The following is a 21,529-nucleotide window of genomic DNA, read 5'->3' as shown; positions in this document are numbered from 1 at the left end:
AATAGATGAGAAGTGAGTATAACAGGCTTTGCACAGAGTCTGGCACACTTTAAGCCCTCAAGGCCTGTTGGCTATTGTTACTATTATCGCACTATTTGCTGTTAAGGGGCTGGAGGACACGTGTGTACCTGGAGGCAAGGGGCTGGCCCCCTGGGCCCCTGTCTCCAGGCTTCCAGCCTGCTGTCCCCGAGCACTGAATGATAGACGGGCTGGGCCCGTGGCGTCCTGGCAGGCCTGTCCTGGCAGCTGCTCCCACAAGGCGAGGCCCTCTGAGCTTTGGAGAATTAATTAGGCCACATTCCTCTTCCAGGGCTCCTGGCGGGCCCGCACATGGCCCCCTTCCGAGCTGCTGAGGGCTCTTGGCTCCGGTCCCTGGCAGGCGGAGGCAAGGCCCACACTTTGTCTCTCCTGCGAGGGGCTGGGAGGGCCCCCTTGAGCTGGAAGCACTGGCCGGGGAGGCAGGAAGAGCCGAGGACAAGCCAGCTGCCCAAGGCCAGCTCCTGTCCTGGCTCTCTCCCCTGATCAGCCACCTTCGCTGGCTCCCCATCACTCAAGTTCAAATTCCTGGCACTGCATGCTGTTCCCAGCCTGGCCCTTGCCAATCAGGCTTGCTGCCTCTTTTCGGATTCTTCTATGCTCCGGCTGTTTCCCTCATTCCAGCGTGTGCAAACCCTACTCCTTCCCCAAGCTTTCCCTGTGAACCCACAATGCCCCTGGGATGAAATGAGCAGAGATCCCAGGGAAACAGGAAGGGCACACAGCTGGAAGGGCAGCCCATAACCTACCCACCTCCTGTCCCTTCACTTTGCCTTGTCTGTCTTCCTTGCCAGCCTAGGGAAACCCCAAGGGGCGCAAGCATGATTTGATCCAAAGGTGTGTTTCAGGCATGGCAATATTCTCCAGGGGGACATTGTCTGAGGCTGTCACAGATTGGGGGTGAGGTGACAGCAGCTGTGGATTTCCCTGCTTGTAGCACCCCCCCCCCCACCCCACCCTGCTAGCAACCCCTCTCCAGTCTTCCCCATGCCTCCTTCTTTTGTTCCCTGATAGGGTCTGAGAATGGGCTTCCTGGGTAGCTCAGCTGGTAAAGAATCCACCTGCAATGCAGGAGACCTGGGTTCAATTGCTGGGTTGGGAAGATCCCCTGGAGGAGAGCATGGCTACCCACTCCAGTATTCTTGCCTGGAGAATCCCATGGACAGAGGAGCCTGATGGACTATAGACCAAGAGGTCCCAAATAGACAGGATTGAATGACTAAGCACAGAGAATATAGATCCCTTCCTACCCACTGTTCCCCCTGCCTGAACACTCTGTCCACCCGCTCCTTCTCTTGATCAACTGTCACTTCCTCCAGGAAGCCTCCCAGACTCTCCCACCCGAGGGGCTCAATCACACTGTGGATCTACTTGCTTAGAGCAGCAGGACAGCAGACAGGCTGAGAGCCTGAGATTTAAATCCCAGCTCAGCCACATGCTAGCCATGAGACTTTGGGTGAGCTGCTTAACCTCTGTTATCTCTTCTCTCAGTTGGGAATAGCGATGATAGAACCTGCTGTGCAAGGTTGCTGCAAGGATTCAAAGAATCCATGTTCAAGAAGAGCTTGATGAGCACTCAATAAATGTGCTTTCACTTCTACCTTCATAGTAACAGTGCTTTATTGAAAGGCTCTCCTCTTGGCCTGTGAGGGCAGGGGCTGTGTCTGCCTTGTTTACAGGAGTCTCTGAACGGTGATTGCTCATAATTGTTGAACGCATGGATGGCCACACTCCAATGATTCATTGCCCTGATAGGCAAATGACTTTTCTCAATTGAAATCCCTGAGGTTCAGAGAGAGAGTGAGATGGCAAGAGTGAAACTAGTTCCTTGGGGTTCTTTGCTGAATGAGAGAGTGGAGGGAGAGGCAGTCCAGGACAGGAAAGGGCCGGTCTGTAGCCTGGATATGTATCAGGCTGCATAGTCCTGGACATGGAACCCCACTCCCCTCTGACTCTGCTTCCATGCATGCACGTGACCCGAATAAATCTGGGTCACCCTGTGCCCCCTTCTGGCCTATCTCTGCCTGGTGTTCCAGTTAAAAGGAACACAAGTTTAACTCAGAAAGCCTAAACCAACCCTGTAAGTATTTATGGAAAAGGCAGGAAAAAGGGACGATTTTGTCCCATAAAATCCAGATACGCTTTCTAAATTGTTGACGCCTTTCTTCCCAGGGTTCAGTTTGATTTGGCAACAGTTCTTCATAAATTTTCCTCTGCTTCTTCCAAACTCTATCCCACCTTCCCCCACACTTCTGAGGCCCCTGCTACATGGAATGTGGTTTAGAAGCAGGCTCAGACTTTGGGTATTCATGACCCGTCACCCTGCAAACTTCTCATTTGGAGAGAAAGATATGGCTGGCAGAGGGCTAGAGTGCAGGGCCCAAGCCAGGGGTCCCCATTTCTTGAGAGTAAGGATCCTGGGGGTTATGGTATCACCTTGCCTTTACCTGCCTTCTGGGCCTCCCTCTAATTGTCTCTTACTTAATCATTTGGTCGCTGATCTCTGAACTCTGACCGGGGCAGTGAATGCCTAATTCCCTGGGCCTCCGACACACCTTCAACCTACATTCCTCTACCTGGTCTCGATCACTCCTGCCATGCTGGGGTTGCCCCACACCACTGCCTAGCCTGACCGTTGGCTGTTGCTTTGGGATTTTCATGGGGGCAGGGTTATTTTGAACAGGATGCTGGGGAGTGAGATTCACCTGGTGTCAGGCTCAGTGAGATTTGAGAGGTGTGCCAGAATCCTGGGTAGGAAGTAACTGTGTGGCTCCATCGCCAACCCCAGCCACCCAGGCTGGATCCCTAAGGACCAGCGGTTGACTTGCTTCCCTGCCTTCTGTCTCCCCATTCAGGCTCCCCCTGTGTGGCCCTCTGGCATTTTTTCAAAGTCTGGCTTTACCAGGTCCCTGATGCCCACAGACATTTCGAGGGTCCCCATGGCCCATGAGAGAAAGTGCAGCCTCCCTACTTTGGCCTCCAGGGAGTCCTGGTTTCATCTTCTGCTGCTCTCCCCCCACCAGGCTCCAGCCACATGGGATCCTCCGTGGGAAACGCCTTTGTCACTCCCATTGCCAAAGTCTTTTACCCTTCCTGTCTGCTCTGTCTGGGGCTCCTTCTTCACTTTCCATCTACTGATGTGAGTCTCACTCTCCTTAGGCTATGGGAGTAGCACCTTAGTCATGCATCTTTCTCTGACCATGCCTCTGCTCACCAGCCAGCCCCAATCTCCCCTCAGCTCAGGTCCTGCAGCTTTGTGCCTGTCCCTCTTGTTACATCATCACTTCTAACGGCCTGACATTCGGCCTTTGCCTCTCATCAGGCCCGGGACTGAGCCCAGCACCATAACTCATCCATTTAGTGTTCACGATCAACTCTACAAAGCGGAAACTACTGTTTCCCATTTTATAGATTAAAAAACTGAGGCTCAGAAAGAGGAAGATTTATTCAAGGTCATACTACAATGGTGATCCATGAATTCAATCAACAAATATTTAGTCAGTACATATAGACACGTGTACTATACACTCTGGGTTCAAATCCTGATGCTGCCACTTACTTGCTGCGAGACCCCAGGAAAATTACTTGCCTTCTCTGTGCGTTAGTTTCCTCATCTGTAAAATGGGGATAATAAAAGTACCTATATCGTGGGATTGTCATGAGGATGAAGTGAGTTTATCTGCCTAAAATGCCAGCAAACAGTAGGAGTTCAATATGCGTCAACATGTTCTTCTCCCAGGAGGGAGTTGGGGCTGGCTCCACGGACAAGGCAGGCTTAGAGTAGTGTGTAAATAATTATTTTTCAATAACTGGCTCAGGCCACAGCGTACCATTCCCAGCAGAGGCCTGCCAGGGGAAAGGGAACAGTTTGTTCGCAGGGGGATTTGGCAGCCGTGGAGGCTGTAGGTCTCAGGAGCTGCCAGCGGGGGTAGCTTCTGGCTGTCCCTGGGACTCAGGTGAGCAGCTTCCTGGGGCCTTGGCAGGATCGGCCAACCCAGTGCTAGAGCCCTGGGCTTCTTTAGTGACAGAAGTGTTGAGCGCCCCCAGCAGGGTCTGTCCAAGCCCAGGGTGAGGGACAAGGAGCAGTCTACCACTCCATCACAACAGCCATCCCCGGCCAGTAGGGCTGCCCACAGCCTTGGAACAGTACACGGCCCTCACTGGACAGGTTTGCTCTGAATCTCAGGGGTGGCAACCAGAGCAGAAGTGGGTCCTCGTAGTCTTGGCTCCTATGAAACATGCTCTGGGGAAAGGCCTGGCCAACACTTAACGGCCTGATAGAAACACAGATCCTGGAACCCAGGATATCAAAGCTGCAAATGGCTGTCTAGGCACATGATAGGCAAAAGTCCAGAGAGGGTGGGTCAGCAGCCAGCGATGCCCAGCCAGGGCACAGGGGTGTGCAACTCAGGGCTCCACACCTGCCTCAGGCTCTTTCCCCGCTGTCCCTTGTTCCCTTCACTTCTAAGCAGCCCCTTCCTGAAAAGTGCCTCCCACCTCCTGCTCAACCAAGACCAAATGCTAGAGCATTATTTTGTTGTTTATTACAAACACAAGTTCGCAGGTAAATAATTGAGAGTCTAAAAAAATACGTTAAAATAAATAATCGGAATCGTCAAATTTCTTAGAGCAAATAAGTTATATACAGACAGGTGAAGTGGCGCAGGCCCTTCTCACCAAGAGTGCCCCGAGGGTATGAGGGGAGAATAAGGACATTGGAGAGGGAGGGCTGGAGGGGACAGAACAGGGGTGAGGGGACTCGTTTGGCCTCTGGGGCTGGCTTAGGTGTGAGTGCCCGCCACTGCACGTTGTTCCTGGTTCACAGCCGCCAGACAGGACACCTCCAGGTTAGCACATTCCGCATGCCATTCCTTTCAGCAGGGCCTTGAAACTGGAGCCAGTGTGGGAGGCCATGCTGCAGCCTGGGGCCTGATGACTTTCCTGGTGTCACGGAGCTGCCTTGAGCGAGGCCCCCTCCCCAGGGCGAGGAGGCCAGAGCTTGTGTCTGCTCCAGCAGCTGGGTTTTCTGGCCCAGGAAACAGGTCGGAAGGTCTCCCAGCTCTGGGATGCCCCTCTCCTCCTGTATCCACACAGGCTTCCTTCCCAAAGTTCTCCCAGAGTCGAGAGCTATCTCTTCCTCTGCCTGGAGTGTGTAGGTCTGGTCTCCCTCATCGTCTTCTGCTGTTGCCTAGCAAAGTGGATCTTGGTTGCAGAAATAACCCTGAAATGGAAAGAGGTCAATTGAGCATCTCTGGAGATATAGATCACTTGAGAGTTCCCCATGAGAGGCAGCAGTCATAGGGTCTGGATTCCTTATTCATGGCCAGGAGGTCAGAGGGTAGTCACACCCGACCCTGAAAACAAGGTCTGAACCTCAAGGAGAGGCCGGGGCAGGTTAGAAGCTTTTCTGCCCACAAGGAGCTTTGACAAAATTGATGTTCAACATCAAGTGCCACCAGGGTGACTGGGCGGCCAAGAGTAGCCCCGTGGCTCTCCCCTGATTGCCCTCTCACTTCCACACCTCTATCCCTGCGGCTCCTCAGGCTGTTGACCTTCCACTCACCCCATACTCTGTGCCCTAAAATTCCCATTCTTCAAGGTTCAGCTCCAGATATGTATGGATCCTAGCAGTCCTTTGAATCTGGCTGAGACCCTGGTGGGGGCTCTGCCGTCATCTAGGTGGCCTCCCTCTGGCTTAAGGCGTTCTAGCCTGGGAACTGGGAGGCTGGTTCCCAGCTTTGGGAACTTGGGCAAGGGTCTCAACCTCTCTGAACCCCTTTCTTGGTCTGTAAAATAAACACAGGCCTGAACTGGTGTGAGGCTGAGTACAGACTGGCAAAAACACTCTTTGCTGATTATGGAATGCCAAGTACTTGCAAAGTCTTACCTTGAAGTTTTTCATCTTAAGACATTTCCTGGGTTTCCCTAGTGGCTCAGATGATAAAGAATCTGCCTGCAATGCGGGGCACCCAGGTTTGATCCCTGGGTTGGGAAGATTTTCTGGAGAAAGGAATGGCTACCCACTCCAGTATTCTTGCCTGGAGAATTCCATGGTGAGCTACAGTCCATGGGGTTGCAAAGAGTCAGACACGACTGAGTGACTAACACTTTCATTTTATTATTATTTTTTTAAGACAGTTCCTCAGTATATCCTGGGTCCTGCCTAGCCGGCCATCCTGTCTTTTTGCCTATGTTTCTGCCTCCTCACAGAGATGTGGACCCTTGAGGGGCTAGGCTGCACCCCGGCCCTGGGCAGCCCTGAGGAACCCTCAGGGACAGAGGTTGGGGATGGCTAAAACCTTCAGAGCTCCCGTAGGGCCTGGGCTTTCTTGGGGCTCTTCATGTATGTCAACTGCTCTAACAACAAGCCCGTGAGATGGATAGCAGCGGTGTCCCTGCCTCACAGACAGGAACCAGAAGCACAGAGAAGTTCAGTGAGCAGACCAAGGTCACAAAGCTTGCTCGTGGCAGGGCTGGGACTTTCTAGCTCAGATGCTGCCCCTTCAGCCACCCTGCCACGTGACTGGCTATAGGTTTCTGTTCTCAAGTCAGTTTGGTTGGACAAACGTTCATGGGCACCTCCTGGATGCCAAGCCTTGAGCTGAGCCGTGTTGTAGCTACCAGGGAGACAGTCCAGTCTGGGACCCAGGGAGGGAACAGGCTGGGTAGCATCCGTTTGGACCCCAGCATGTGGGAGATGCTTGATTCAGACACAGCCTGAATGAACACCTGGGAACCTTCCACAGTCACAAGCCTTGAAACCCTCAATAAAAGTCCACTTCTAGGCCTGGCGGTAACAAAGAGCATAGTGGTTAAGAACACAGGCTATTGAGTCAGCCAGATGCTGTAGCTTGCTGTGTGACCTTGGGTAAACACCTCTACCTGTCTGAGCTGCTATTGGCTGCCCCGTAAGGACCCAAGGCGTCATATGGAGAATAAGGGAAATGTGCAAGGCATACAGAAGGCACTCAATCAGTGTAGGGGCCCCTCACCTCAGCCGCTGGAGGAGCTCTCCTGCCGTGGCCTGCGTCTTGCCATCCTGGAACGCAGCTGCAGGGGACCCGCTGCCTGGGACTGCTGCCGCATCAGTCCTGAGTGAACAGCATTAGGGCCCAAGTGAGGGGCTGTCCAGGGCCCCCAGGCCACCTGGCTGCAGGCCCAGCCCAGCCCCCCGCCCCGACCCGCCCTCAGGAGCAGATCCATTTCCACCCTGTGCACCTGGCACCCTTCTTTTCCCAGGTGGGGTGGGGCCTGAGGAAAACTGAGCCACTGGGAATGCGTTCTCAGCCTCAGAAAGAGGCAGTGGGGTGGCTGGCCTTCCCAGAGTCTGGCCACTTGCAGCCAAGCAGAGCCCTCGGCAGGGAAACTGAGGCAGGGCTGCAGCCACAGCTGAGGTCTCAGGGGAGGCATTTCCCATAGGCCGTCATGGGAGCGGGAGGTAGGGGAGGGTGAAGTCACTGTCTGCTTTCCCAACGCTCCGTGTGGAGGGAGGGAGGTCCAGAGGGCTGAAAGACTGGCAAAGGCGCTTTGTGACAGCTTGGGGACGGTGCCATGGCCTCCCAACTCGAGCTACTGCTTCTCCACTGAGAAAGTTCCAGAGTTCCCTGAGCCCCAGCGACTAAGGCGGAAGGCCCAGCTCTCGTCTGACTGGCTGTGTAGCCTGACAGGACAAGTCCTGTTTCCTCTCTGGACCTGTGCTGCCTCAGCTGTCACCTGGGGAGGATTCCTCCTGCCCATGAGTGGGGACGCAATGGTCTCAGAAGCCCCCAGAGCTGGGGGTAGTGGCAGGGGGGAAGACTCAAGGGTGACTGGCTCCCTGCAAGAAGGGAGGCTGCCCCACAGCCCAGAGCAGCTTCTGGACCCCCAGGACCCTGCTCCCCTGGCCCCTCCTCCACCATTTAGCCATGCCTCTGCTGGCCTCCTGGACACCCTGGAGAAGGGAATGGCAATTCACTCCAGTATTCTTGCCTGGAGAATCCCATAGACAGAGGAGCCTGGCAGGCTACAGTCCACGGGGTCACAAACAGTCGGGCATGACCTAGGGACTAACGGTCCACCGCTGCTGGCCTTCCAGACACCCTGCCCTCCAGAGCAGGTCCAGGCCAGCAGTCACCTCTGGCCCCTTGCAGGCTGGATGCCCACTTACCAGGGCCTTTGATGGCAGAAGGTGGCACAGGCGGGGTCCCTGGCACTGTAGCACTCACAGCGTCTTGGCAGAGAGCGGCGCCAGCGTCTTGGCGGGTTTCCCAGGCCGTAAGGAGCTGTCTGTCTGTGGGCGGGCCGCCAGCAAGGTAGTGGTGTAGGGTGGAGAGAGACAGAGAGAGGATTAGATAAACCAGGACCATTGGCAAGCTGGGACTGTCCACACTGCACACTGGGATAGCCATCCATGCCACCAGGGTGGCAGCAAAAGTAACCAGCTCCTGCCCTCAAGAATTCCCACAGCAGCTTCCTCCTTACATGCCAGGGAGCCTCGGGCAAGACCCTTACCCTCTCGGGCCTCTGTTCCCTCCCAATTGCCCTGGTCCTGCTCAGTAAGACGCTCAGCATGGGAGGGAAGGGTGGAAGCTGCCCTCCCTGCCCCTCTCACTCCCAGACAGCAATTTGAGCTGACGGAGTCAGGCTGGTCCCCCTGTTCTCAAAGAAGACCCCTAGCTAGTCTGGAAGGAAGAGAGAGAGTGCCCTCTCACAGAAGTGAACACTCAGGCTCACAGCTCAGCTGCCTCCATCCGGTCACCACTTGCCTGGAAGGGTGACCCAAGTGTTTCTTAGAGTTTTGACTTTAAAATGGTGAGTGTGCCTGGCCTGCACGTGTGCGTGTGTGTGCATAGGTATGTTAGATTGGCTGAGATCGATTTCAGATTCAGTCTGACTGAGGCGGGCCAGGTGAAGGGCAGGGCCCCGTGGCCGGTTGGACCAGCACCACGGACGCCCAAGCTAATTTTAGACGGTGTGGTTGGAGCTGCAGAGACTCCAGGTAGACCCAGCACGCAGGGACTGGCAGGGTTCCCGCCCTGAGCCAGTGTTTGGATGCGGATTAGCTCCACACACGCTTACGTGCCGGGATTCTCTTGTCTTTTGCAATTTGGAGAAGAAAAAAAAAATACAAACACACAGAGAAACTTCAACTTGAAGTATGCAGTGGCCCGGAGGCGGTGCGGGTGCAGACAGAGCAGACAGCACTGGGACCCCACCCCGGCTCCGCCAGGTGACACGGGGCAGGTTTCTTGTCTGTCATTTGGGGACAGCAGCAGTCCCTGCTTCACTGGGGAGGATGGGGGTGCGTTCACGAGGTGATAACGCACCAGCAGTGCTTGGCATAGGGCCTGGCGCAGTCAAGACATGGGTGCTGTCATTAATCATATTATTCTTGGAAGATTATACAGAGGCAGCATGGCAGAGCCACTGTGCGCTCTGGCATCTGCAGACCTAGGCTGGAGCCTCCTACCTACCGCTTACTCTTCCTGTGTGACCTTGGAAAAGGCACCTAACTTCTCTGAGCCTCAGTACCCTGATCTGGAAAATGGAGCCAACACTTTCTGACCAGGCTTTTTGTGAGGATTTTCATGAGACAGCCCTCTGTCTTGCTCAGGCAGCCCCCACGTGAGAATTGAAGCAATAGCTGATTGCTATTGTTGTTAGCCCCAGACTCCAAGAGAGAGCTGCAGTGTGCCAGGGCTTCCCCAGCATGCCAGCATCCCCCACCCCTGCCCCCTGCAACCCCTCTTGGATCCCTCCAGTAGCTCACCCGGGAGTGTTCACCCAGATAATGTCCAGGTGGCAAAAGTAGACGCACTCCTTGTCGAGCCAGGAGCTGCAGGAGCAGCGTCGAGTCCGCAGGTGGGAGCCTCGGGCCCGGGGCAAGGGCGCTGGTTGCTCTGGGATGGGGGTGGTAGCGGCCTGGCTCTTGCCTGCATGCACAGGAGGGAGAGAAAAGTGGAGAGGTGGGTCAGGGCGCCTGACACAGCTGGGATGGGGGACCCGCCAGGCTCCTCCTCTTGCATAATCGAGGAAGTTGGCAGTCTCAGGGTTCAGGAGCCCTGGGCCAGCCTGGGGAAGCCCCAGCAGCTCTGGGTTGGAAGGACCGGTGGCTGCCCTGGGACGGCAGCACCTCTAATAGCACAGCCTCCTGCAGCCCCCAAGCCGCCTAACTCCTGCCCCTGAAGGCCCCCGGCTGGCTTAGGGGGCACAGAGCCCCAGCAGGAGACACAGACAAGCAGCCTCGGGGCTGCTGCAGCTGCTGAGCCCGTGGGGGGTGCTCACCTTCGTGCAGGGCCACGAGCAGGGCTAGAGCGATGGAGCACAAGGCGGTGGGCATCGCGACCACGGTGGTGAGGCGTGCTCAGGCTGGGCTGGAGTGTGGAGTGTGCCTGCTGCCAGCGTCCTGCTGCCAAGCTGAGCGACAGCTCCTTGCCTCGGTGCCCTGGCTGCCTCTTATAACACCAGGCATGGCTCCGCCCCTGCCCGTCCAGCCCTGCACCGGTGGGCAGGGAGCCAGGGACACCGCCTCCTCCCAGGGCGCCTGGCCCGCCCCAGCCTCTGCGGTAGGGAGGAGGGCAGGATGAGGGAGGAAAAAGGGGGGAGGATGCTCCCTCTGAGCCTGGAGCACCTCCTGGAGTCCTGAGGCTCCCCTGCTGTCCCCAGGGACCCCTTTCAGTCCCACTGGACCCCCTCAAGTCATCCTCCAAATGCTGCGAGCCCCTCCCCACTCTCCATGGGTCTTGCCCAGAGCTCAGAGTTGGGAGGGAGAGGTCCCATGGGCAAAACCCTCCCTTTCCTTGGAGGAGACCCTGCTTTCCTGTCTGCCTACTGCCAACCAGGTGGAGGGTGTCCCTTCTGCTGTGTGGGAGGTAAATGACCTACTCAAGGCTGTGCGGACTTGAGAGAGTCAGAGCCGTCTCTGGGCCTGCTTTCCTCAGGGAAGGACACAGTTCACCCCTGACCACTGACCAGCCTGGAGCCGCCTCCTCCCCACCTCCCCCAGGAAGTGCCCTTCTTCCCTTCTTCTTAACCTATGTGGCCCACAGATTTCCTTGATGCTAAGAAGGGGCCTTCAGAGCCCTTACCAGAAAGGTGGCTTGTGGGTATGTACACCAAAAGCCCCTGGGAAGACCTCCCATCTTGACCAGGACAGGATGTCTTGGCTCACCTCTGCGACTTTCTGCAAAAAAGGCAGAGTGATGGAGGGGCTCCCTGGGGGCCAGCATCCTGCTCCTCCCCCTCGGCTGGCTCAGAGTCCCTCCTTCTCAGGGACCCTGTCTCCAGGCACAAGAGGAAAGGCCCTCTCATTTCTTGGAACTCCCAGAACCCGTGCTCTCTCTCATGCCTGACTCATGACATTGGGCTTATCTCCCCAACAATCTCGAGGTCCAGAGCTCCAGAGAAGGCCGGCCCTGGAGCCTGTCTGGCACACAGTAGGAGACTCTGAGTGAGTGCTGTCCGAGGGAGGGGGCGGTGAATGAATGAAGGCCTGGATTTGAAATAGAGAAATTCAGGAACCCACTAAAGCCCAAGTTTTTGCTCCTGTGTTCAGTTGGGATTTTATCATTAGACATTTAGGAAGGGAGAAATAGATGACGGTGAAGAAATAGCTCTGTTCCTTCCCAGGGCATGTTCGTGTGTGTGCGCATGTGTGTGTGTGATCCCTGTAGAGCAGAGCAGAACCAAGGAGGGAGATGCCAGTTAGCATCCCCTTTCTTCCCTCCGACTGGCTCAGGCTGCAGTGGAAGCAGGAAAAACATTTCAGAGCACAAGTGTGTGTGCAGGGCACCAACATCCTCTCTCCTTCACAACCTCACACACAGCTGTTCTCATCTGGGTACCAGCTCCACTGCTGCCCAGGAGAAAACAGAGACTGACCAGAGGCCAGCTGGGTCAAGGTCACACAGCTGGTGTACGCAGGAGCCCACAGCGGAACTTGGGTCTTGTTCTCCCCAGTAAACCACAGTGACTCCCCGTCCAGTGCTCACACCCTCCCCCGTGTGGTGCCTCTCTAAGAATTTAGAAGAGTTATTTCTGGAATGAGGTGAGCAATGCTTTCAGTCATTTCTATGAGGCTCCGGGAGAATATAAATACGGAATTAAGCAAGGTTAGGGTTGTGGTGGCGGTGGTGGAGTGGGGAGAAAGAGGATTCAAACTACTGAACTGTGAAGAGATGACAGAGGAAAAGCAGGTCAGCGGGGAGAAGGAGGGGGTCGGGGAAGGGATGCAAATAAACAGGGAGGCTGATAAAGACAGGTAGGGAGAGAGAGAGAATAAGGAAGCAGAGCGCAGCGAGAAGGAAAGAGCTCGGATTTGAGAAAGTAAAAAAGACCATTGGAGTGAGAGCGAAGGTTCTAACCTGTCTAATCTTTACATAAATGCAAAGTGCCTGCTCAGGACAATAGGCAACCAGAGGCTCCGAGTCTGGGAAACATGATAGAAGAATTAACGAGACCAGGAGACAGGATCCCTCTCTGCTGTGAAAGGAGGATGACGACAGGACAGGGGCCACCGCCCGGCCTCGCAGGGTCAGCTCGGGAGGCTGTGCCCAACTCCAGTTTCCCTCCTTCCCTGTCCGCTGCTCCAGCCGGCCGAGCAGGGCTCCTGTGAAATGGAGACGCTGGACCTGGGAACCTGAGCGAGCCCCGGTCTTAGCGGCTGAAAGTGTTCCGGGAACAGCACCACCTCTCTGGCAAGATTGGTTTCCAGGTAGAGAAAATCAAGCCGAGTTAAAAACAGCAGTTTTCTTTATTCCCTCTTCCCTTGCCTTTGACATGATCATGGTTTGTCTGCACAAGCCAACTGTTCCAATACACACATGAATTGCCTTTAGTTCCTGGCCCGTGGGCTTCACAGATGGCTCAGTGGTAAAGAATCCGCCTGCCAATGCAGGAGACATGGGTTCAATCCCTGGTTTGGGAAGATCTCCTGGAGAAGGAAATGGCAACCCACTCCTGTATTCTTACCTGGAGAATCCCATGGACAGAGGAGCCTGGCGGGCTTCAGTCCATGGGGTCACAAAAGAGTTGGACATGACTTAGCAACTAAGCAACAACAAGAACAACAAGAATATCCACCCTAGGTCTCTAAGCCTGGGCCCCGACAGTCACCTCTGTGCCTCTTGGCTGACCTGGCTGCATGGACCTTCAACCTCTTTGCTCTGGCTCCTACTGACTGCTCCCGCCAGCTGCTCTGCTGCACTGCCTCAACCCCACCTGGCCCCGCTCCCTGCCTGGGCTGGTAAAGGCTGCAGACTGAGGCACAGGGATTCACGGGAGGTCACCGTGTCAGAAGCTGGAGGAGTTGTTTTGCACACAAAATAATTTGGTCCACTTATGCTTGGCACCAGCCTAATCCAAGAAGCAGAGATTTGTGGGGAGGGCGGGCTGGCAGAAGAGGACAGTTGGGGTGTATTTTTGGGTGAAGAAATACACCATGCTAGGAACTGCCTTCTAGAAATTCTCTCTGGTTTTCACTCCCATTGGGCAGATGAGATAACTGAGGTCCAAGAGGAGGAGTAACTTGCTCAAGACAGTGATGGGCTGGACACACTCTCTGGGCTACTAATCCAGACTCACCCTTCCCTGCACACCAGTGTAGTTCCCAGGAGTCCAAGCTGAGCCCCCCTAGGTCCCTTTGAGAAGGGCTGTCAGGAAGGATCCCACTGGCAGGGAGGCAGGGACATTGGGATGGGCCTAGGCCACCTTCCTAGGGACCCCAAAGCTCCTTTGATCACCCCTGTACTAATGATAAATTTGGTCCCATCGAATAGCTGTCCAGTGGCATGGGATGGAGGATGTACAGGAGTGAGGATTAAACATCCTTCTGATGATGTCCAACAGGGCAGAAACGGGCTGGAGCAGCTACCTGATGTTGCAGCAGTGGGCAGCTTTGTCCCCAGCTTTGCTATTCATGCTGTGTGGCCTTGGGCAAGTCCTGTCCCTTCCTTGGCTTTCCTGGACAGCTTTCCTCTCTTCCCATCCACTGTGAGGGGCCTGCTCAGCTCAGATAGCCTATGACAGGCAGAATCAACCTGCCTTGAGTTTCCAGCTCCCAAAATGCAAGCTCTGCAGACTCTGTGACTTCATTGCTATCACTCCTGCTCCCAGCCTGGAACCCTTTGCTCTTTCACTTTCTGGAAAACCAGCCACTTCCCCGTTGTCACCTGGCCCCACCAGGTTTCAGGAAGCTCTCTTGTTTGCAGCCCCAATGGAAGGGACACAGAGTCTCAGTCGCAGGCACATACCGTGCAGGCAGCATAACAGAGCGAGCAGCTGGGCAGATAGGGCTGACCAGGGGGGATGTCTGGACCCTGCAAGGAATGGGGGTCTGGGGAGGGTTTGGCCTTGGCGCCAGCCTGAATTGGGGATTTCGGGACTGAGGGAGCTTAGAGATTCCCATAATGACCTGTTCCCAAGTTATGTCCTCAGGGCTACAGGTCAGGACTGCCCCCACTCAAGCCTAGGGCCACTCAGACTCAGGGCCTCTTTCTGGTGGGTGGTCTGGGCCTCCTGCCATCGGCCACAGCTCACCCTGAGCCAGCAGGGCCTGCCACCACCCACGGCATCGTCCCCACGCTGGGTCTCTGCAAGAGTAGCCTCGGTCCTGTGGGACCAGCTCTCCTGGTCTTTGCGGCTTCCCTGGGAGGACACCCCCTTCTAAATTCTCCTCCTCCCTACAGCTCAGCCCATTGGAAAGATTTGTAGCTCCCACACAAACCACTTTTAAAGGGATAATTCATGTGCCCAGTCTGCTATTAACCTAAGGGTAATCAGGACAGGGTCAGCGAGGCCCATGGAACTGCTGGAATTGCAGCCAAAACCAGACACTGTTCAGTCAAGGCACACTTGTCAAGAAGAATGTCAGTCCCACTGAACATTTTGAAATAAGGAAACTAATCCAGGGACTGAGCATTCAAGATGGAGGTCTCTAGACTTGAAGTTTTGGACTTTTCTTCAAAGTTCTAAGGGCGCAGTTCTGCACTTGGATACACATGCGTTTAATATATTCTGAGCTCTATGTTAGGTGGTTACATACGTTATGCTCATTAATTGTCATAACCTACCTAAGGGGTAGGTACTATAATTCGTTACTATTTTATAAATGGGGAAACTGAGGCTCATGCCTTGTCCAATGTCAGACAGCTAGGAAGTGGCAGAGCCAAGGCTGGAAGGCAGATCTACGTAACTCCAAAGCCCTAATCCCAAGCCCTGGGTGTCCCCTTGCTGAGCCTATTCTTATCCTGAGATGAATAACAAACAGGACACCTCAATTACTCCTTGACAAGTACAGCGTATGGGGAGCCTCTGGCAGCAACGCTTCTGCAGAGGTCACCTCCTTTGCTCCTAACCAGGCAGAGAACTCTGCAGGCTGGAGGAAGTGGGAAGCCTAGGAACACACCTGCATCCACAGAGGGGCGTCACTCCCACAGCAAAAACACCTCACGTTGCCTACGCCTGTGAGGCCACTGACTGAGGACTAGTCTCAGCCATTATGTAGGCATGGGCAGTCCATACTTCTTTCACTGGATACCCACAACAGACCTGGGATTCATGCTGGGCTCATGACTCTCACTTGATAGGTGAGGTCTTTCCAGACAAGATTCTCACTCTACAGCTAAAGAAGTGAATTCTTCAGGGTCACACTATGAACAAGAGGCAGGACTGGAACTTTCCCCTTATATTCATCTGCTGTGGGACCAGGAACCTAGATCACACATTCAATGATTCCCACTCCCAACCCCCACAATCTATTCACCTACTCATCCATTCATCCCTCCCTCCATCCATCCATTCAACCTCCCATGTCCACAGCCATCCATCCACCCTTCTATTGATCCATCCATTTATCCATTATCTGACATTTTATCCATCCTTCCATCCATATATCTATACAACCAATCTCTCACCCTTCCATCCTCCATCATGACAGATGTGGTTAGAGAGATTGGAAAGGTCAAAGAGCTTTGAGAGGCATGTTAAATTTGTCCTGGAAATATCTGGTTATTTCTGGGGGAGAGGTGTCTCTCCCCCCAAATTATGAACTCACTGAGACACAGTCTTCTTTGCAATCCCAACCCCAGGGCCTAGCACACAGGCCTGGACACATGGTCCAGGCCCAAGGCTGGAGTGAATATACAAGATGACTTAATCTCATCAAACAAAACTGCCCTTGCAGGGACACCGCTTAAGATGAAGAAGACTTATGTCCCCTTTTCTGCCTGATAACATCTTCAAAATGCTCTAATGATGAAGGCTTGGACATAATTTCTAAAAGCAAAAGACAGGCAGCCAGAGAGGGAAAGTCCCTTGGCCTACACCTAGATGAGGAAACTGAGGTCCAGGGAGAAGGAACAGCCCACCAGAGATCCTGGAGATCCAGAATGCCTGGATTCTCATCTCTGAGGCCCCTGCACTTGGAGGGGCTGGAACCCCAGCTTTCTCCTCCCTCCACTACCACCAGCCAAGACACGCAGCTGGTGGTTTTGCAGAGTCACACCCACCGTGTTGCCTAGAACCCATACTTTCCAGGGCGCACCCAGCACCTCACCAGGCGGCTGTCTTCCCTCTGGGAAGGGGTGAGCCACCCGGAGGCTGGGCCATGCAGAAATACAGTATTTCATTCTTCATTTAACAGCTATCCCCAAGTGCCTAGTTGCCTCTGACATCAGGCTGGTGAGGTCCGGGGTTCCCACTGTGACTCTAGGCCTACATTCCTGAGCAGAGGTGTGCCCAGGATACCTCCTTGCCTCGAGGCTTTGGCCCTGCCCGCCCAGCTCCTGGGAATCCTGAGCCATGACAGACTCAGAAGAGGCCTCGCTGGGCTCTGGCAGGCAGGAGGGCGGCCAGGAGCTAAAGCCACTGCCTGGGGCGGCCTCAGGGTGTGGGGGTGAGTCAGGGGCCAGCCCACCCCTGGAATCTCTGAGGCTCTGCTGCTCTGGCTGCTAGCTTCAAAGCCCTGTGACTCAGACTCCAATCCTCCGCTTACCCCCAGTGCCCAGCACTGTGTCAGGCCCTACGGAGCTCAGGGCAGGGGCAGCCAGTCTGTGCTTTCATTTTGCTGCTCACCAACCTTGGGACCAAGGGTATAGCACTGTTTAATTTTCCTGAGTATCAGAGGTCACATCCATCCGAGACTCCTAAGAAGAAAAGTCCTACCTCATAGCTGCGAGGAGGCTTTGTGGCAGAGCTCGTGGAAGCTTTGGCCCATTGCCTGGCACAGGAGTTTCTTTCAGCAGGCCTCTGCTATCCCTTCCTCCCTCACCTCAGGCTGCAGGGTGTGTGTGGGCCTCTTGGTGTGGACACACTCCTGCAAAAGAGTGATGTGTGCATATGTGTGTTGGGGGGATGTAGTAGAAACTGTGTGAATCTGTACACCATGTGCCAGCTGCACCACGAGCATCCCTTCCACTGCCCTGGGTCACACAGTCCCTCCAAGTGCTCAAGGCCAGCCTGGCTTGCTCCACTCACCCACATTTGCCTTGGCACAGTACCCGACGCCACAACAGACACGAGGGGTATTGAGACTTGGGTCAATGTTGCCTTCCTATGAAAACCAGGCTTCTGGAGTCAGGACCTGGCCTGGTGTCAGTGTGAAGCATCTTGTTCAGTCCAAATGCCCACCTGGCATAAGGCCTGCTCGGGACCTGACTTGGACCTATCATTCCTTCCTTTTCCCAGAGGCTTGTTTCCTGAATACACTGCACACTTTCTCGCCTCCCAACTTCTGTGCAAGGTGGGCCTCTCCTCCTCCTTCCATTCTTACTTGATTTATTTTGCCCAACCTCAAGGTCCATCACAAAGGTTGCCTCCCCCAGATGGGTGCGTGCATGCTCAGTCATGTGTGATTCTTTGTGACCCCATGGACCAGCCTTCCCAACTCCATCCAAGACATGAGATCTAACTCATCTCTGAACACCCACAATATTCTCATCCATAGCCACCTCTGCAGATGGCACTAGGGGTATAAAGAATTTGCCTGCCAATGCAGGTGACATAGAGATGCAGGTTTGATTCCCTGGGTCAGGAAGATCCCCTGGAGGAGGGCATGGTAACCCACTCTAGTATTCTTGCCTGGAGAATCCCATGGACAGAGGAGCCTGGCAGGCTACAGTTCATGGTGTCACAAAGAATCGGACACGACTGAATCGACTTAGCACACATGCACATAACCACCTCTGGCTAGGCTTTATTTTACGTCTCTGAGGGCTGGCTAGTAGCTAAGGGCTCTGGTTCTGGTGTCAGACCCCTTCTTCCCCATCACATATGCCCTTTCTTCCTTTTTTGAGCTCCAGTTTGCTCATCTGTAAAATGGGTATAATCACAGTAACATGGCTGTGTAAGGATTTAATAAGGAAGAGCTCCATCGGTGGTAGCCATCATTATTACTGACTATAACTATTTATGGGCTTCCCTGGTGGCTCAGAGGTTAAAGCATCTGCCTGGAATGCTGGAGACCTGGGTTCGATCCCTGGGTCGGGAAGATCCCCTGGAGAAGGAAACGGTAACCCACTCCAGTATTCTTGCCTGGAGAGTCCCATGGACGGAGAAGCCTGGTAGGCTACAGTCCATGGGGTTGCAAAAAGTCAGACACAACTAAGCGACTTCACTTTCACTTTCATCACTATTTACGGAGCCTGGTCACACTCTTGCTCTCACTTCATCTTTGCAGCATAACCCTTTGAGGCGTGTCAAGGCGTCTGCTTTCAGATGCGACTTCAGATTCTGAGAAGTTAGAGAGCTTGACGTGTAATGGTTGGAGTTTGAATTCAGGTCTGTTTGACGCCAGGGTCAGTGTTATTTCTATCCCCTCACCCTTCATGTATGTGACCTCCCCCAGCCTCTGTTCCCTCATTCAGATCACATGCTCAACACATCACCCGTTGAACTGGAAATGAGGAGATCACAGAAGTTTTCTCCTGGGTCCACTCCTCTTCTACTGGCGCCATGGCCCAAGGAGCTGCCTCTCGAGCATTACGGGGGAAGATAGAGACAAAGATAAAGAGTGTCCAGTGTGCGGACAAGCTCTGAGACTCTCCCAGAGTGCTCTCTGAGACTGGGAGGTGAGGGCATCCCCAGTCCAGGGAGGCAGCTCCCAGGCTGGGAAGAGGGGGGACATGGAGGTGCAGGCTTGGGCTCAGCTTCCAGCTGGGTGGCTGCAGACAAGCCCCTTCCCTTGTCTGAGCATCAGCTTTGTCCTCTGTAAAGTGAAGTGCTTCTTGGGTGGCCTGGAAACTGTGAGGCCAGCCCCAGCCAGAAAGACTCTTCAGAGAGCCTTCTGGACCCACTGAGGGAAGTGGGGTGGTCAACCTGCAGAGGGGATGCTGGAGCTTTCCAACCTGGGAAGCCCTTCCCTGGTGCTACTCCATCATCTAGCGAAGAGCCAGACCATTGCTCTCCATCTCCCCATCATTCATTAAAACCATCCTGGGATTACTTAACGCCTGGCACTTTTTTTTTTTTTTTAATTGGGGTGTAATTGCTTTACAATGTTATGCTAGTTTCTGCTGTACAATGAAGTGAATCAGCTATATGTATACATATATCCCCTCTTCCTTGGATCTCCCTCTGCCTGCCCCCTCCATCCCACCATCTAGGTCACCACAGAGCACTGAGCTGAGCTCCCTGTGCTATATAGCAGCTTCCCACGAGCTAAGTGTTATACACATGTCACTTTAAGATTTAATTACAGCTACTGTTTATCCACATAAATATTTACCCATGTTTGGTCCCTGTGTGCCAGACACAGCTTGACCTTTTTCATGTCTTATCACATTTAGTCACCACAGCAGGAGGGCTCTCTTCTTCTCATTCCCATTTTGCAGGTAAGGACCCTGAGGCTGAGAGAGGCAAAGTGGCTTACGCGAGGCCATACCACCATTTGAATCTAGAGCCACCTGCATTTTTAAGCAGGATCCTGGCCTCGGTGATGCTGTAGGAAATCTTCATGGGATGCAGCTGGTTTTACTGTTGCCCTCCTTCAAATGGAGGTTTCTTGTACAAGGTCACCCATCTAACAAGGAAGGAGCTGGGATTTGAGCCCAGGTCAGTCTGAACCCTGGGCCTGAGGCCTCGATCTCAATTCTAGATTTTCCTATCAAGGCCAGAGAGTCCCTGAAAGTAGGTTCTGGGGATGGACCTCAGGGCCGAAGTCTGGGGACAGCAGGAAAAGTGCCCCCACCCCTCAGCCTGGCTCCTGGGCTGTAGGGAGCGGAACCCTGGGAGCCTGGGGGAGGGGAGTAGTCTGTTTATGCGGTGAGCATTGTGCCAGGTGGTGAGGTGAGCAGTGACTCAGGGTGGGAGGCCCTGAGAGGGTGGGCAGGCAGCGGGAGCAGCCCTGGTCAGGCCAGACCATTGCTAGAGTTCCCTGGAGAAGGAGGTTTGGGGAAGGCAGGGCTGAGTCACAGCAGCGAGAGCCAACAGGGAGCGGGGATGGCCCAATGACCTCATGCTTCCATCTGAGCCTGGCAAGGAGCGTCGCGCCCAGGTGGGCCTGGTAGGTCCATTCTGGCAGGATGGGTACCCTTCCTCTTTGGCCCACCCATAGCCAGGGGGTGTCTGTGAAACCAGAGGGCTGCCCTGCAGGTTCCCTGAGGCCTGGTGTTGCTGGAACCCCGAACCCCTACCATCCTGGGGAAGCAGCTGTTCTAGGGCACAGAGCAGAGGTATGGGAGACTGAGCCTCCAGCCACCACTGTGCTGTGTGACCAGGCCAAGCAATTCCAGCTCTCTGAGCTTTGACTTCCTTCTCTGTCTTACATTCATGTGAAGATCTCATAAGTTGGTGACTGTTGTCCAAGCCCTGGTACAGAGCTGGTGTCCTAGGGTGTAGGAGAAGAGCGTTAGTAGCTCATTCATGTCCAACTCTTGCAATTCCATGGATTGTAGCTCACCAGGCTCCTCTGTCCATGGAATTTTCCAGGCAAGAATACTGGAGTGAGTAGCCATTTCCTTCTCCAGGGGATCTTGAACCCAGGTCTCCTGTGTTGCAGGCCAATTCTTTACCCTCTGAGCCACCAGGGAGGGAAAGAGAGAGGCAGCCGTCACCAGCCAGGAGGCCACAGGAGAATGGAGGATTGCAGTAGGTGGGCCCTGAAGACCCTGGCAGGGTCATATGCCTGTGTCCTGGCTGTTGACTGTGCTGTTTTAGGTGAGGGTCTTTTGATCTCTGGGCCTCATTTTTCTTATGCGTCAGATAAAAATAATAACTCCAGACTCTAGGGAGGATACTGCGAGTTCCACCACCTGGAGAAGGCAATGGAACCCCATTCCAGGACTCTTGCCTGGAAAATCCCATGGACGGAGGAGCCTGGTGGGCTGCAGTCCATGGGGTCTCGAAGAGTTGGATACGACTGAGTGACTTCCCTTTCACTTTTCACTTTCATGCATTGGAGAAGGAAATGGCAACCCACTCCAGTGTTCTTGCCTGGAGGATCCCAGGGATGGTGGAGGCTGGTGGGCTGCCATCTATGGGGTCGCACAGAGTCGGACACGACTGAAGCGACTTAGCAGCA

The 21,529-nt window shown here is 54.4% G+C and overlaps 1 protein-coding gene across 1 annotated transcript; it reads right to left on the bottom strand.

Annotated features, from left to right (window-relative positions):
• Positions 1–3,559: 3,559 nt before the first annotated feature.
• On the bottom strand, positions 3,560–10,357 carry EDN2 (endothelin 2). Its single transcript, XM_006049154.4, has 5 exons — positions 10,300–10,357; positions 9,785–9,947; positions 8,183–8,305; positions 7,029–7,127; positions 3,560–5,257 (listed from the first exon to the last, which is right to left on the bottom strand). The coding sequence occupies exons 1-5, from the start codon at positions 10,352–10,354 to the stop codon at positions 5,164–5,166; spliced, it is 534 nt and encodes a 177-aa protein (XP_006049216.3). The 5' UTR covers positions 10,355–10,357; the 3' UTR covers positions 3,560–5,163.
• Between the last annotated feature and the right edge of the window lie 11,172 nt (positions 10,358–21,529).

The sequence above is a fragment of the Bubalus bubalis genome, chromosome 6 (genome assembly GCF_019923935.1).
Source record: "Bubalus bubalis isolate 160015118507 breed Murrah chromosome 6, NDDB_SH_1, whole genome shotgun sequence".
Classification (NCBI taxonomy): Eukaryota; Metazoa; Chordata; class Mammalia; order Artiodactyla; family Bovidae; genus Bubalus; species Bubalus bubalis.
The sequence above is the reverse complement of the archived record's forward strand: the minus strand, read 5'-3'. Positions and strand labels throughout refer to the sequence as shown.